This window comes from Streptopelia decaocto (assembly GCF_964273445.1).
Source record: "Streptopelia decaocto genome assembly, chromosome: 4".
Classification (NCBI taxonomy): domain Eukaryota; kingdom Metazoa; phylum Chordata; class Aves; order Columbiformes; family Columbidae; genus Streptopelia; species Streptopelia decaocto.
This window is the reverse complement of record NC_138658.1, coordinates 39,251,437-39,267,705: the sequence shown is the minus strand read 5'-3', so window position 1 is coordinate 39,267,705 and position 16,269 is coordinate 39,251,437. Positions and strand designations below refer to the sequence as shown.

General features: G+C 35.4%; 1 protein-coding gene across 1 annotated transcript in view; it reads right to left on the bottom strand.

The window, feature by feature from the left end:
• Positions 1-16,269, bottom strand: part of GALNTL6 (polypeptide N-acetylgalactosaminyltransferase like 6) — a gene marked incomplete at both ends in the record, with an annotated part of 443,878 nt that overhangs the window by 256,704 nt on the left and 170,905 nt on the right. Inside the window, one exon of the mRNA XM_082050804.1 lies at positions 142-280. Within this exon, the coding sequence (XP_081906930.1) occupies positions 142-280 (139 nt within the window). The remainder of the gene's footprint in view (positions 1-141; positions 281-16,269) is intronic.

The following is a 16,269-nucleotide window of genomic DNA, read 5'->3' as shown; positions in this document are numbered from 1 at the left end:
CCGTGACAAATTTTCCATTTGAAATGGTCACTTTTTTTTTGGTTGAGGGCTTATATTTGACCTTTGAAGAAAACAGATTCTTCAGAAGTATACAAAGACAAAAACTTAAAATCAAGTAGTCCAGGAAAAAAATATACATACTTTGGATGTCGGATGTCTGGCAGGGATCGCTCCAGTGCTATGTTGTTGCTAACAAATATGTTGAAGCCATTTTCCCTATAAGCAGAATCATCATGGTCTTCCTCAGTAAGAGGGTATGGCTTTCCATGTTCACCTTTCCCTACAACGAAACAAAACAATTATTTTCCTCAAACTGATAGCACAGAATGGACCACAAAGGCAAAAAGAACAGTTTGACTAGAGTTCAGTTGGTACATTGGGTCTGGAATATCTCTGAAGAATTTTTGGCAATGTTTTTAGCGACACTCTTGTTACTTCTGATATAAAAATAACAAAGTAGGTACAAAGAATGAGACTCAGAAGTCCCTCTGAATTCACCTGGTCCATCTAGCCTTCCTTCTGGAGACACAATCAGCTTAAAGCCTTTTATACATAAAGATGTGGATTGTAAATTAAGCTAAGACCTTTCTGCATCAGAATCAAGCTTTCATGGCAAAACCAAGAACAAATGGATCAGTTCCAGCAATACTCCTTTTGATTGATGCAAGGAACCTGATTACTCAGTTACTCTACATTTCAGCAAGCAGAGCACTCCTCCCCACTCACCATTAAGAACAAATAAACAAACAAAAAAATCCCGCAACAAACCACAACCGAACTTTAGCATTGAAGTTTACAGTGTCCAGCTTTCCAGAACACATGGTAAGGAAAACAAATGTTTTGCTCAGGGCTCCTTGAACGCCCTTGCACTCCATGTCACCAGCCAGATACAGTCAGTGTTTCTAATGTCTCAGCACTGCCGATTTGGTTTCAGAAACTGGAGATTTTCATTCTCTAAAGAAATCATCTGTTTGTTCCCTGGCAAAGCACAGACTTTCTATTCCAACTTTTTATTCCCAAGTTAGTTCTCATCGTCAGTACTTGGCTTGCTTAGTACCTACCTCAGGCAACTATACCTCTATCTCTTCCAGTCAGAGAGCAGAGAACAAACAAAAACACTTCAAAGAAAATGAGAACATAAATCCTTCACTTCTTCTCAACTGTTTTTATCCTTCTCATTCTTGCAGAGGATGAACTCTTCAGAGTTTCTAAGCACTTCTCACCTACTCAGGTTCTCAAGAAGATACACTTTTCTCTACATCTAATTGATCAGTTTACAACCTCTTTGTCCCTCTCCCTCAGAGCCCACTCATAAGAAAATACCTCATTTTACCTGAGCTCTTTTAGGGAAATTAATCAGCTTTCCAGCTGGATTTGATAAGTGACCAAGGCCACCCAATCCTCAGCTAATCATGAACAGCTGCAGGAGAGGATGAACAGGAAAGCAACTGCAAGCTGAAACATCCAGTGGTATCCTTAGACCCTCTATCAATGCTCTATGTCATATTGCACACACACACACAAAACATTAAAAGCATAGAATATGCAATTAAAAATGCCATAGTTATTCAATTTTAGAATTTTTTAGAAATAAAATATTTTTTTATTCCAAACTTTGTGCATACAATTATAATTTCATTTAAATTCTTAATTGAAATAATTAATGTTACTTACAAGGGAAAAAAGTATTATGAAGCACTCTTTGTTTATGTTTCATTACTAACAGGTATCTTGTAGTTTTTATTTTCAAACAGATGTACATAACACACAAATATGTTAGAAAATCTGAGACTAAGTTTTTATGTGAATCTTTATGATTTCATACTACATATGGGAATTATATTATTAAAGGAGCAGCTGATGAGTCAGAGTACTACTTAAAATTCAATAGTACAATTGTATCAAATCTGTTTCATGATACCGTAACAATAAGCTACTGTCATTCAACTCCCAAGACACAGAAATTTTAGCCTCTCTCGCACATATTCTAAGTAGACCCAAAGTAACTAATTTGCTTTAATTAAGAGAGATTTATCCAGGTAGTTACTAACATAATGGAAATTCCAGAATAAATGACCTATATGATAACATATACTATTGCTACTCGATGTTTTTACAATATAGTTTTCTGTATATTCCAGCTATTCACCCTGTAAAAAGAAAGGTGGATTCTTTCCTTTGTTTTTCTTAAAAGAGATTAATATTTTTCATAGGACTACAGTTTCTCCATATTGTCCCTTGCTAGTGAACCTGAAAGTAAGTACTTTTAAAATAGTTTTCTGTTCCTCCACGCTGACTATGGAGCACTATCACTGTGCATAAGCCAAGATAATAGATACTAGGGATATTATCTAGAGTGACTCAGGAACACGCTAAACTTTCTCATATTGTGCTACAGAAGTACTTGACCAATTGCAGTATATAAATTGCTTTTGCACTTACACAGGAAGTTGGGCCATGAAGTGCACACTAGTTGTGAAGCACAACTCTTTCCTAACACTGTACTAAAATAAACAGAACATTAACAAAAGCTTGTAGGCTTTAAAATAAAATGGATATTTCTCCCAGCTTTCTTGTTTGCATGCTCTCTCTCACCCTGCAGCTTCTCCTGATTAGCTAGGAATGAGGTGGTCATCTACCAGACCCAGCTGAAAGCAGTTGGTTAATTTTGTCTGAAGGAGCTCAGGTCATAAGAGACCATATGGGTGACTGTGAGAAGACAGAGAGCTTAGAAGAAAAGTATTTAAAAAAAGAGATACAATACTTCTGGATGATCAGTAGGCCTGGAGGGTTCTCTGTACAGAAAATTGCTGTGTATGAGTTTCCTCAGCATTACATATTATCATAAGCACATTAAAACACTCCCCTGCCTCTGCTTTTCTTTCCTTGATAGCTTAAAGTAATTGCCCTCACTCCAGGCTGGTTTGGAGCTGGACTATCCAGAAGTTTACCTAAAATGCCAGGGTGACAAGGGGGAAATTTCACAATGCAAGAGGAGTAAAATTCTGGTGCAAAAGAGCATGAAGGAGTTTAATGTCCCATTACTGGCTACAGAAGGCTACTTTAAACCTATCGATAGACAGATATAAGACCTCCTATACTGTTTGTTCTACCTGAGGGCAAAAGAGCCATTCAGAAAGTGTGTCAGGGCTATAAAGTATTGTAGAGAACAAAGAGAGTAAAAAAGCCAGATGGTGAATTTTTGGTCTCTTTGGGCTTAAAAGGGGGCTCACCCAAATGCGATATGTGACACCAACCTAGAACTAGGACTTGATACTAACTCCCTCTGAGGCTGGTTAACAATTGCAGCATAAATAACCCCAGAAACTAAGGAAAATGAGATGTTTTAGTTCAGTTACCCGGATTTTGATTTTTCAAGAAGAGAGCAAAGGAGGGGAAGGACCCAGAATTACGAGAATGACATAAATATATTCAACCTGAGGCCCAAAAATCCCATCAGAGTGCTCCACTGGATAGGAATCCTAAGAGTACTGTTTAATTCATACAGTGCTGTCAAACCTTTGTGATTACAGAGTTATTACACTGATTTTTAACTCAGTACTCAATGTAAGCAACATCTTGAAAATATCTTAGTGTTTTGTTTTTTTTTTTCTTAAAACACTATGATGATTTTGGAGTTAACATCTCTACATTGCTTAGTGTTATTGTATTGTAAGGGTTTTAACATACAATCCCAAAATGCTTCTCCATAGATACTCAGCTGAAAAATCAGTAAAGAAAGATATTACAGACATCCAGCTAAAGTACTGCCTTGGCCAAATATCAGATATTCTGTAAGGTTTTTTAGCCCCACTCAAGGATGTTACTGTCTCCTAGGAAACAAAACACTCTATACCTAACCCTAAAGGTCTTAAGTTTTATGCCTGACAACTTGAGATAGTTCAAGGACACCTCAGTTAAAGCACCTTCTGCTTATATTAAATACAGATACAGCAAGCAGAAAGAGAATAAACCCTCTTGTTCGGTAGATGGCATGAACAGGATTAGGGTGAGACAAATAAAAAAATATTTTGTATGCCCAGTACAAATGTGTAATAGCAGAATAATGGCTCTGGATCAGCCATGTTGATACAGTTGCCAGGTATGATAAAGAGAACAGGGGTATTGTTGGCAAAATATATCAGCTGTAAAACAATTTGAACATGCAACAGGAGTTCTGCACCATTTCTGCATGCAATGAATAGGGGACCTTGCTTAAAACAACAAAACACATTGCAATAGGGTCTCTTGGATTTTGTTTTGGGGGGCTGTTTTTATAATTCAGATGAACATTATTTATAATTCAATAGGCATGGTAAAAAAAAAAACTGGCTTTGCCATATAAGTTAAAGGAAGTTAAGCAATTGCTTAACTGCTTAATGCAGGAAATTAAGCGGACAAAGAACATAAGCCACTCAGTGTCTGTGGGGAAGAACTGTGTCCAAATCTGAATTATTTACTATTTATACTCACTGCTATTAGTTTACTCAGGCAAGAATTCACAGCCACAGCAAGTCAAAACTATAATTCATAAAAATGTTTAAGCACACTCTTTAATTCAAGCTTTCAAGCATCCATTAATCCAATAACATTTGTATTAGGGAATAAGAATGCTTTATGTGCTAAATGCTTTACTAAATAAAAGGAGTTTATTTTAATACATGACCCTACAAATAAGTAAGTCTTCTTACTTACAGTGCATCTTATTATTTTGGATAAGATAATTCTGCCTTTTTTTTTTTCAGTATATTAGGAATTCTGTCTACTACCCCTAAATATTCCATCCAGAATCCAGTACAACATTGTCTGTGTACATCACACAAACTCAGAGTCCATCCTCTCTCATGAAAGTTGTGACAGGGAGAACAGATATCTAACTTTATCCTAGAGCAATATTTCAATGCAGAATGGAAGTCCCATGAGGGGAGTGTGACTGTATTTCTTAGCAAGGGTAGACAGGAATACAAATTCAAAATTAATGTAGTCACACATCATCTTAAAAAAACCAAAAGGTAAGAAGTTAAAGGGGAAATAAAGATAATCAGCTGAATAAAAACATTGAGTCAGACATCATCTTCCACTTTCTTGCCACATACATTTCTAAACAATAATCTTTTACACGCCCTGATAAGGGAGTGCAACTGGAAAGTCATAAAGTAAAAACTATTTAAAACAACCTGTACTATCTTTTACATAATTTCTGAATTTTCTTAATGCACAACTGTATACAAGTTTGCCTTCTTGCACTGTGGAGATGGACTTCATTTATTTTAATTAATAAGAGTAACAGCTTATCAATTCAGACTGCTATCACATTCTGCTTTTTTGGCAAGTGAATTTCCATTTAAATACAAACAAGATAATTTTCTTCCTCAACATTCCTTATCCTCGTAGACAGGAGACCGGGGTGCAGCACATCTGCTAAAATACTGGTCAAGTTTTCTTGAACAGAGCAGTGATTTGATAAATGCACAAAATAGGGGTTTTTTTAATTTTTTTTTTTTTTTTTTTTTTTTTTTGACAGTAGATGTCTCAGCTTCTCTTGGAGCTTGGTGTAGTTTTCATCCTGTCTGTAAATTTTGTATTTCAAAACCTTCAGAAGACATTTAGGTGAACATTTTTAATTTGAAATCAGTTCAAGAGTCAGGTCAGGGACTAGTACAAACTGGTTCTTGGGAAAACAAAGGAGGGTTGTTTTATCAAATAATTTTTTTCTTTCATACTAGGAAAGGTATTGCTTGCTTTGAACAAATGCTTTTTGGGGTTTTGAATGTGTATATTACTTTAACCTAAAAAGTATGAAAACTTTAATTCAGTAAATGCATGAAGGCATTTTCTTTGCTGATTTGTTATATAGAGAGAAAATCAAAACTGCACATGCCTTACATAAAAGTAATTGCCTTTACATAAAATAGGAATATTCAAATAGCACAAAAAAAAAAAAGTTATGGATTTTCAGATAGAAAATAAGAACATTTTTCTAATGGTATGAGTAGTGAAACAATGAGATAGGCAATCCAGGGAACTGTGTAATCCATACACAGTCAAGAAAGAAATGATACTGTGCCTCAGAGACATGTTCAATACAACTTTGGTCATCTATTGAGGTTGATCCCAATCTTAAATTTCTATGAACTATATAAGAAATAGGAGGAGGACTGGGGTTAAGTTGCTGGAATTATATTTTTCCTCAGAGTGAAGCAAACTTGCATCAGAAACCAAAATATATTTATCATGAGTCTCTTCTATTTTTCCCAAACTTCTCACAGTATCTCACTACTTTTACATCATAAGCCTAATTTATAGGAAAGCAACTTAGTTGATTGTGCATCAATGGAAACAGGATCAAAAATTCCGCCCCCCGCCCCTCTTATTTTCTAATTGCTACTCTATCAACTAACAGCTTGGAAAGCCATTGCAGTAACATTGACAATACTTTTAATTATTTATTACATAACTCTGACAAGGTCTGAGGCAATAAAAAAGGCTTTTCCTTAGCATTACAGACACAGCTGTAATCAAATCCTATTTATGCAATTGGGAAAAATAAAAACTCTGTTGAGGAAATCCTGAACAACACATTTGCAAGCAAGAATAAATAATTTCATTGTAAATAGATAACAGAATTTTTAATCATGCTAATATCAAACTAATACAGAAAACAAACAAACCAAAATTCACTTTTCTGGAGGAAAATATTTAAATTTCTTATTAACCTTTGGAATCCAGTAGCATATACAAAATTTCTTTTCAAGGACCATCTAGTCCTCTGTAAGTTGTCTAGAAATGTTATTGGGAGTGAATATGAGGCCTTGCCTTTTCCAGATTGCTGCTACAGTAACATGATGGTTGGCAGGAGAAATATGAACTAAATTGCTTCTCTCTTCAGGAATGGCTTTATACAAATAGCATAGCTTGGCAGAAAAAGGGAGAAAAATATATAACTTTAGATTTTGTTATTTGACTCCCTGCTCATATCCAGAACTGAAAAAAAAACCAAAAACCAAACTCCAACAACAACAAAAAACAGACAAGAGATAAGAATATGGTCCTTAAAATTTTTAAAAGGGTATATTCATATTGTACTATAATTGGATATTTAGAATATTGTTTGCTTATAATTCACAAGAGATAAAAATGAAAGGAAATTGTTGCTAAGATGGAAATGTGAACCATGCTTATAGTGGCGATGCATTTTCCTAACCCTCAACAAAAAGAAATCCCATCCTGGGTAGGAGGTAGATAAAGGAAGAGCATTACCTAGACAGGAGAGAAGAGGGACAAATGGGAACCTCTAAAATGTACTTATTTTACTTATGTGGTTCAAAAACATTGATATGCATTTCTTTTTACAAAAAAAGTGAAAAATAGTAACTGTAAAATTCAACTTTTAAACTGCATTAGACATAATTTCCAGATTTCAACAGACTGACTAGGCCTGGACTGACTTTTCATGTTACTCTAAGATCATAACTTCTGTGTCAGACTGCAAGGAAAAAAATGGCATGAGATTTGAAGAGTTCATGAAGTGGGAGAAGCTGATTATCAGCAGTCCGTATACACTCAGGGCATGACAGGCCTTCACACGCTCTTCCTAAAATGTTGAATCAACAGCATCTGCTCCAAAAGACACAGTGGAGAGCCAGGGCAGCTAAAAGATCATAGAATAATTTTGGTTGGAAGAGACCCTTAAGATCATCAAGTCCAGCCATAACCTAACTCTCTCACTAAACCATGTCCCTAAGAACCTCATCTACATGTCTTTTAAAACAGACCAGGGATGGTGACTCAACCACTTCCATGGGCAGCCTGTTCCAGTGCTTCACAACCCTTTCCATGAATAAATTTTTCCTAATATCCAATCCGATAATCAGTAACAGTAACAAGCAGAAGAACGAAGCAGCATAACGAGTGGGGCAAGAAACAGCAATGGCTGGCAGAGTGCCAGAAGCCCCAAGTGGCAACACCAAAGCTCTGGTAACCTGAACTGGGCCTTGTTGCATTGCAGGACTCCACAGTTCCCAAAAGTAAGGGAGGTTTTAGTTCAGGAGTGGGGGAACAATCAGCTGGCCTAGCTGTTGCCTTGCCAGAGAGGACTACAAAATAATTATTGTCATACTTAGGGAAGTAGCCTTTTTATGTTATTTATCTTTAAAAAAAAATATTGTTTGCTGAGCCAACTAATTTGCAAGACAAAAAAAAAAACGAGCTCAATGCTCTTGAGATTAATTCTCACAGGTATCTAGGCATTTTACAAGACATCATTTTAAATGTCATCACAGGCCTTACTGTTGGCAGTTGTGTCTTAGAAGAAAGTGCATTATACAACTACCAGTTGGAACAATTCACCTCTGCTTATGGGAACTTTTACACCACTCATTTAATTTTGGCCATTTTAAATCAAGACACTGTGCTTTATCTCAAATATGTGCATTTTCTCAATCAATAATTAATTCCTAAATCTTATAGCTTGTGCTGTATGGAACATTAGAGTAGTATATTTCTCACCTTTTGCATCCATTTGAAACAGTAAAAAATACAACCTCTGAACTTCCATTGTATGCATTGCAAAGTAAAAATACAGTGCATGTGGGGGAATTGATTGCTTAAAAATACATCTTGAGGTTAACCAGTGGCATTGTTGTGTTTCAGCAGAAGGGTGACTGTGTAGGAACTCTGAATAGTAAATTGTCTGAAGGCTTGAACAAACGCTTCATAAAAATAAATATTTCAAAAAACTCTATGGCTTTTAACACTTGTTGCAAGCACTACAATGGGCTGGTGGATAGAAAGACTCATTCTACCCACTTCTTCACTGTAAAACACCTGGAGAACAAAAAGGAATGAAAAAAAACATCCATACTATTTGGTATGTCCAGTATATTTAAGAATGCTGCAGTGTACAATGAAAGATAAGCAGCAACACATGCTGTTTTGATATGAGTTGCTCTATCACTACAGCAGAGTAGCAATATCCTCAGTAGCATTTTACAGGCTGAGCTGAATCTAATCAAAACTCTGTAGCCAAGGGATGCTCAGTACATCTATTTAGCCTAACTGCTTATCACCAACACCACAGCCACCAGAATGCTTTTTTCATGTAACATTAGAACAGACTGGTTGTAGACCATTAATCAACTGAATGAACAAGCATGTGGGAAACCGAAAGGCTTCACAGTGTGTTTTAGTAACTGAACTACCTGTCAGGATAAAAAGGACCAAAATGGAACAAGATTACCTGAAAAAAATCTAATAATAGTGTTAAGGTGTTTGTATTGGTGCTTAAACAGATTAATTCACACAAACTGCATCAGGAACACTATTCTAATAGTCTCTAGTACCAGTGGGTCTTCTATAATTAATGCCTGAGTCTAAGGTCACCTCAGAAAAGCTCAAACTAAAGTGTTACTAACATGGTATATAAAGGAACTAAACAGCTCCACGAAGTTAATGCAAAATTACAGTTGCATAGGTATAGTTTTAGAAAACCCAGAAATACAAAATGATAGAGTTCTAAAAGCTGTAATTAACATGAGACTTTTCCCTCCCCCTCTTTTTTTCTTCACTATAAGATGTATTATGGCCATGTGTCATCTTCCATATATCATCAGAGGAAAATAAACAGAAAGTTCCATGGAACAAATTTATTGATAGGAGCTCTTTATTTTTTTTTTTTCTTTCATGAATTCAACCTATACTAGCTCTAGAAGCTGGATTTGTGGCTGTTACACAAAGAAGATGGAACAAAGCGTAAAAACTAATTTAGTTATGTATGAGTCAACTGTGTGCAATTGCATAGTCACTCTTGCACTAAAAGCGCTACTCCATGACGTGTATCCTATAGAGAAAGAATATATGAGCTATCACAGCTCCCAGCAAATTTAGATTTAGCCTGTAAGACCCCCTACCAGAAACAAATAAATAAACTCTTACATATGGAGACATTAAATATTCACAGTTAAAGTCTGAGGCAGACCCAGGAATGAGAACTATGCCACTGGATTTCCAACACAGTGACTCAGTGACAAGGCCACCCTTCTTCCTTCTGTAAAGCTGAGAAAACTGCTGATAAGCAAGCAGAGTTTGCACACCCAGGGCCAAGAAGGTAACTTCCTCGGTATACACATATTTTATTGCTTTTTCAGGTCCACTTGTATCTATATATTATGAAATACAGCATCAAATTTCTCAGACGATAATTAGTTTAATATGAGACTGAAACCAAGTATGCATATAATTACCTGGCTTAATGGTTTAATAAAAAAACAGGCACCCCCACAAATTCAGAGATGCTAGAATTATCCTTGAGACAAGCAGGAACTGTACCAACTTGTTAAGATATAGCAAGGTGCAGTTATGGAAATAAACAACTGAAACTCAAAGTATGTAATGTTCTTGGCATAAGTCTACTGAAGTCTTTCTGCTTTACTTAAAACATAATACTTTTTTTTCTACCACACCCAAAGCAACACTTTGAATCTCAAGACTCTTCTCCTTTTCACGTTTTCTTTTGGCAAATCAGACACATTACTCTTCAGAAACTGCATCAATACTACGTATACTGCTGCAGACACTGCTGCTGCACTTCCTAGTGACTGCCTTTCCCTCTTCTTAAAAGAGACCACTAATGGTGCAATCACTAATACTGCCTTCTATCATTCATTTTGTGGTTTAAAGCACATTGTTCATTTGAAAGAGCCTTCCAACTAACTGCCATTTTTGTGGTAAGAACTAAACTTAATGTTTGACCTTCTCTGAGCACAGTTCTACACAGCCCTTGCTATTGATTCACCTGTTTCTGAATAGCAGGAGTCTCATTAATGCCAACTATTTTTCAAATGCCTGACACAAATTTGATTAAATTTCCTGTACTAAAGCCGACTAAAATTTCTAGCCAATAGGTGCTGTGGGATCAAGCAGAGGCAGATGTGGAGACTCAAAACAACACCTTCACCCATTAAAATGAACAGTTTTTCAACTAATTAGTTTAATATATTTTCTATTCAAAAGGACAACTCATCACCTGTGGAACTAAATATTCATCCCTAGACCCACATTTGTGCATAATTCATCAGAGACCTGCAATAAGCCTATTGTGAACTTTCTAAAAAAAGTTAATTTGCTGAAAACTGATGTTTGGATTCAGCCAAAAAATATCTTAATTTCTTTCATTTTGTTGATGTTTGGATTAAAAGAAGCAAACCATAAATACATTCAGTTAATCAAACTTCAAATTACAATATCTGTTTTTCAAAATAATATATAAATGACAAGACTTAACTAACATTATCGAAGGACATCCAAGTGAACTAAAACAATACTTTCTGATTTTATCACACACAGAAAAATGTTTCAAGTATCAAACCAAGAATTCTTGCATGCACGCAGCTTTAACTTTGAAATGTATATGAAGCAACTCCCTGAAATTGTTTTCTCACTGAGAATGCACAAAAACGCTAAATTCCATTAAGCAGATTCATGACATATTCACACAGCACACAGTAATTCACAATTCTACTTTTGTCTTTATGATTAAAAGTCCCTCAATAAATCCAATCTTTGAGAAGAAGGAAGGGATCTTTAGCTGACATGCTAAGGGAGCAAGTATCCACTCCATGCTAGCTTTCTATAAGCCCAGGTAGCTGAAGAACAGGACATAAAGGAGAAATTAATGTCAATTGTAGGCTTTGTTCTAGAAGCATTGCCAGAAATTACACCTTTTAATTTGTGAAGTATATTTGAAACTAGAAAAGCAGAAAGAAATTATTGTTTCTCAGATTTTAAAAACAAACAAAAAAACCACTTGGCTTGTCTATTTCATTGCCATTAATTCATCTCTGCATTCACTTTATATGCTTTAACTTACAGAAAGTGTTTCTGCACATGTTCAATTAAATTTTTCATGTACTTTTTAAATTGGTAAACCTACATCTTCAAAGTAGATAAAAGCCTCACTGTATATTGTTACAATTTAGAGAAATGATGACAGAGGCCTTGGACTAGATTAAGAATTGACACTTCACACAGCGGAAGACTTTCTATATAAGGTTACATTTTTGATATATCAAGATACATTCATGCTAATTACCAAGTTTTGATTCTTTTGTTTTAGTTATATTTTTAGAATACATTTTCCAAATTCACTATTAATCAGCTCACTACCTTTACAATATTCATCATCCACAGATGTTCAGTGAAAATGCATGAAATACACTCAAGCTTGTGGAAAGAATCTACTCTTCAATATGCCTTCAATGCCTTTAAAAGTCTTTGCTAAAAATAAATGAATAAAAAAATACAGGTACATTCAGGTATTACACTAAGCAATGAGAAATCTTCTGATCCATTTCTTCCCTTCTCTATTTCCCCTTTCATTTGTATAATTTGACCAAGAAATATTTGAAAACATGAACTGTTCTCCATCAAGGAGCTCAGTGAGACAGATACCCTCAAAGATCATCACTAAAGGGCTTTCTCGAAACAGGAATTTAGCTCCTGAACTAAGTTTTTACAACTATGAGATTAAGTTTCCCTCAAATGCTATGTCTGTACTGAGCTATACCAGCAGGCTAAAATTGTAGCCAAGAATCTGTCCTTTTATCACTATCTTTATTACTGTTTTTGAGATGTTTAATTATTATCCACTAAATAAAACAGATACAAAATGAAAAAATGTTACTTAAGTATATGATATTGCCAAGAAATGCTCAGGGTCTCATAACTTCCATGTAAAACTTCAGATTCCTCAGGAAAAACAAACCAAACCAAACAAATAAAAAACCAACCAAACAAAAAATGGGGGGTGGGGGGGGGATGGGACATAGCAAACAAATAACCAACACCAGATCAAGACATGGTCTATAAAAGTTGATGGTTGTATAATATGGGGGAAAAAAAAAGTCATTGCAATAACATACTGAAGTGGCAGTATGTTAGTAACTTGCTTAACTTACTAATTAATAGCAGTTAATTAAAAGGTCAGCCCTCTAGAACTTTAACAGCTCACGGCTCTAACTCTTCTTTCTGAACCATTGGAGGTTTGGATTTCTTCCCAGTAAAACTGCTTTAGTAAAAGATGAGAACAAAATATATTGAAAAAAAAATAAACTAACATGTTATTTATTTAGAGGTTTCTCTTAACTTTTGCATAATGATATTAAAATTAGATTAGTCTCTCAACTAAAAAAATCCCTGACGTGACTTGAAGTATTCAACAAATAGAACAGCCTTTCCTTCAAAAGAGCAGGAAAGCAGACCTGGGAGCACAAGGGAATTGGCATCTTTTTAGTGTCTCCTGTCCTGTTCTCTGGAGACTATTCCTTCTCCCATTTATACATGAGTACCTACTGTGCTTCAGGGTCGGTCTCACCTCCTGTAAGCTGCCATGGAACAACAATGCAAGGAACGACCAACTAGAAGTATCAGTAGCCTCATATACATTGACCAAAGTTTCCAAAACACATAAATGCTACCCAGTTAATCAGCACATAAAACAGAAGTAATTGACAGGGTAACCTGAAATTACTTTAGCTATCATTTAAAAATATAAACCTCTTTTAAGAGTAAATTAACTGACAAATACCAAAAGTGGGACTGTGTCCATGTTTTAAGAATACTGATAATGCAATTTAAAATATCTTGCTTTGTGTTTTTTTGTTGATGTTTTGTTTGTTTTTTTGGTCGTTGTTTTGTGGGGTTTTTTTGTTTTGTTTGTTTGTTTGTTTGTTTGTTTGTTTTTGTGGATTTTTTTGTTTGGTTGTGGTTTTGTTTTTTAAACTGAGAATTAAAGTTACTTTGTTTCCCAATGAACTTCCCAGCAAGTCTTAGTAATCACATTTCAATCTACAGGCCTCTTAGATTGCCTAAAAAGAGTTTGTTTCAAGCTTGTAGACAGCAGAACTTTCACACAGGTTGGCAGAACAAAATGCCACTCCTAGAAATGTGGTACCTTTTTTTACTTCCTTGTTGTTAGAAGGAGGATAGATTCTCCCAGATACTACTCTACTGCAAGTGGATGACTTTGCATCACATAACAATAGCCAAAAGGTAGCAGTGTTTCTTGAGAAGCAGTGATTATTGAGCATCACTTAATGAGCTAGTGTCTATAAGGCAAATTATAGCAAAACCATCATATATCTCTGCTTTTTCACACATATTGATTGGATGTCAGACAAATTGTTTCACCAGTTCAATAGTTTTTCTCTGTCAGTTTGTTTGATGAAAACAGGAAGAAAGGAAAGTCACCTTACACATATAAGTCATAAACTGCATTGAGACAACTATACTAGACCTTTGTAATTCCAAACTTAATTATTACCCTCAAAAGAAAAATCTATTACAGGAAAGTAAGCACAATTTATTGGGTTTTTTGGTTTGTTTGTTTGGTGTGTTTTTTGCTTTTTAGGAATGATTGTTAAATCCAAAATTATCTTCTTGGTCTTTGAAGACCAAGAGGCTGAAAAAATGAATACATGAAAAAACTAAGTTTACAACATGAAGTCAAATAGAAGCACAAAGATAGTCTCTCATAGCAACGTATTCTATATCATCTTTGAAGAACCTTAATAATTGCAATGTTAAGGAAAGCAACTGATGAATTTTGGAGTGTAAAGAGCTTTCCAATTTCTTTGGAATGGCATGCTTGTGATTACCATTGTGATTATTCTAAATGAAGATGTCTGCAACACACAAGGTTACTGACTCGTGTGCAGGTAACATGTGGCACTGGCTACAGCAAATTCCCTCAAGCATTATGTAGACTAGACCAAAAAAGGAGCCTTAGTCATTCATCTGGCAAACCTTTTAAACTGAAGTTCCTCTTATGGGTCTTTTGACCTGGATTCAGGTTAAAGGAATGACTTCCTTAAATCTTTAAAATAAATAGTCTTTAAATCTAGTTGACAGCAGCTTAATCTATGTTTTAAACTTAAAAGATGACATAAAAGTAGTAAGGAAAAATTCCCTTTTGCCATTTCTTCTGAATTGAAACGTAGGGTGTTGATATGCTCTAATTGCTGTCAAGCACTTGCTCCAGCTCTTTTGCCACAGTTCAGTCATGATTCATTTCCCCCTTCTTTGAACTGGGACATTTGCAGCAAAACAAGCAACAACTGGAAACTGAAATACAAAAGAAAACAATGTTTCTTTGTGTCACTGAATCAAGCAGTAATTGCCCTGAACTGACAAATCTGATCATTTTAACACCTACCACCAGGAACAATCAACTCAGTTTAGATGGTCTATAGAGTTCTTCTCATCCTGCACAAAGAGAAGTCCAGCCTGAAGGTCTCTCGGCTGTTTGTTCATTTCAAACTCTCTCTGCAATGAGCCACATGTTGTAGAAAACTATCCAGACAGAATTACTATAAAATATATTCCTCTTTAGGAAAAGCAAGCAAACAAACAAATAAATAACCCCACACAAACAAAGAAAACCCACCACAACAATGAAAAAACAACTAGTATTTATGGGTTAACTCCTATTAAATTCATTTAGATGGTCCTGAAAAAGTTTAAGCAAAATGAGAAAGATAATCAGATGCTAACAGTGCCCCAAACCAAAACACCCTCCTAGACTGCAAGTGACAAATTAAAAGATAGGTTTGAGCTGAGACCTCCTCTCACATGCTCCCTACTCTTCTTTCCCCCCAAAAAAAGAACAAAATCCCAAACTTCTAAAGTCAAGTTTCCTTTCTTTTTCACTCACTTCCAGGCAGCAACTCTATTAAACCCCCAAGTATTACATATTAATATATCTACCAACATCAGCACTTCATCACTAATGCTGATGTGAATCCACTGACAAATCTTAACCACTGTACAGAAGGGCTAATAATATACTTAGGACTATCACAAGTTAATGGGCAGATGGCATCTGCTTCTTGGTGTTTTCTTCAAATATTATTTTTGCCTTGGCTTGTTTGTTTCTCTCTTTTGCTTTAAAGTTCTTTAAGCATTGAGATCAATGTTCAAATACAAGGGGACAGGGTACTAGAGAGGAAAGTTTGGTCTGTTAAGGATTTGACGCCATGCTTCCCCCTTCATATGAAAATATAGAGAAAGATTAAAGACTAGCAACTTTAATAATTTTTGTAACAGAGCGCTTCTTGAAATTTGGACATTCTTTTCAAGCTAGAATGTGTATAATTGCTCTACAGCATAGATATTTCTTGCCAAGTTACTGGAAATAATATTTTCTTTCTGCCTGTCATCATAAAAGCAGCAAGCCAATACAGAACAGTAGACTGAAGTGCAGTTTCAGTGCTCTAA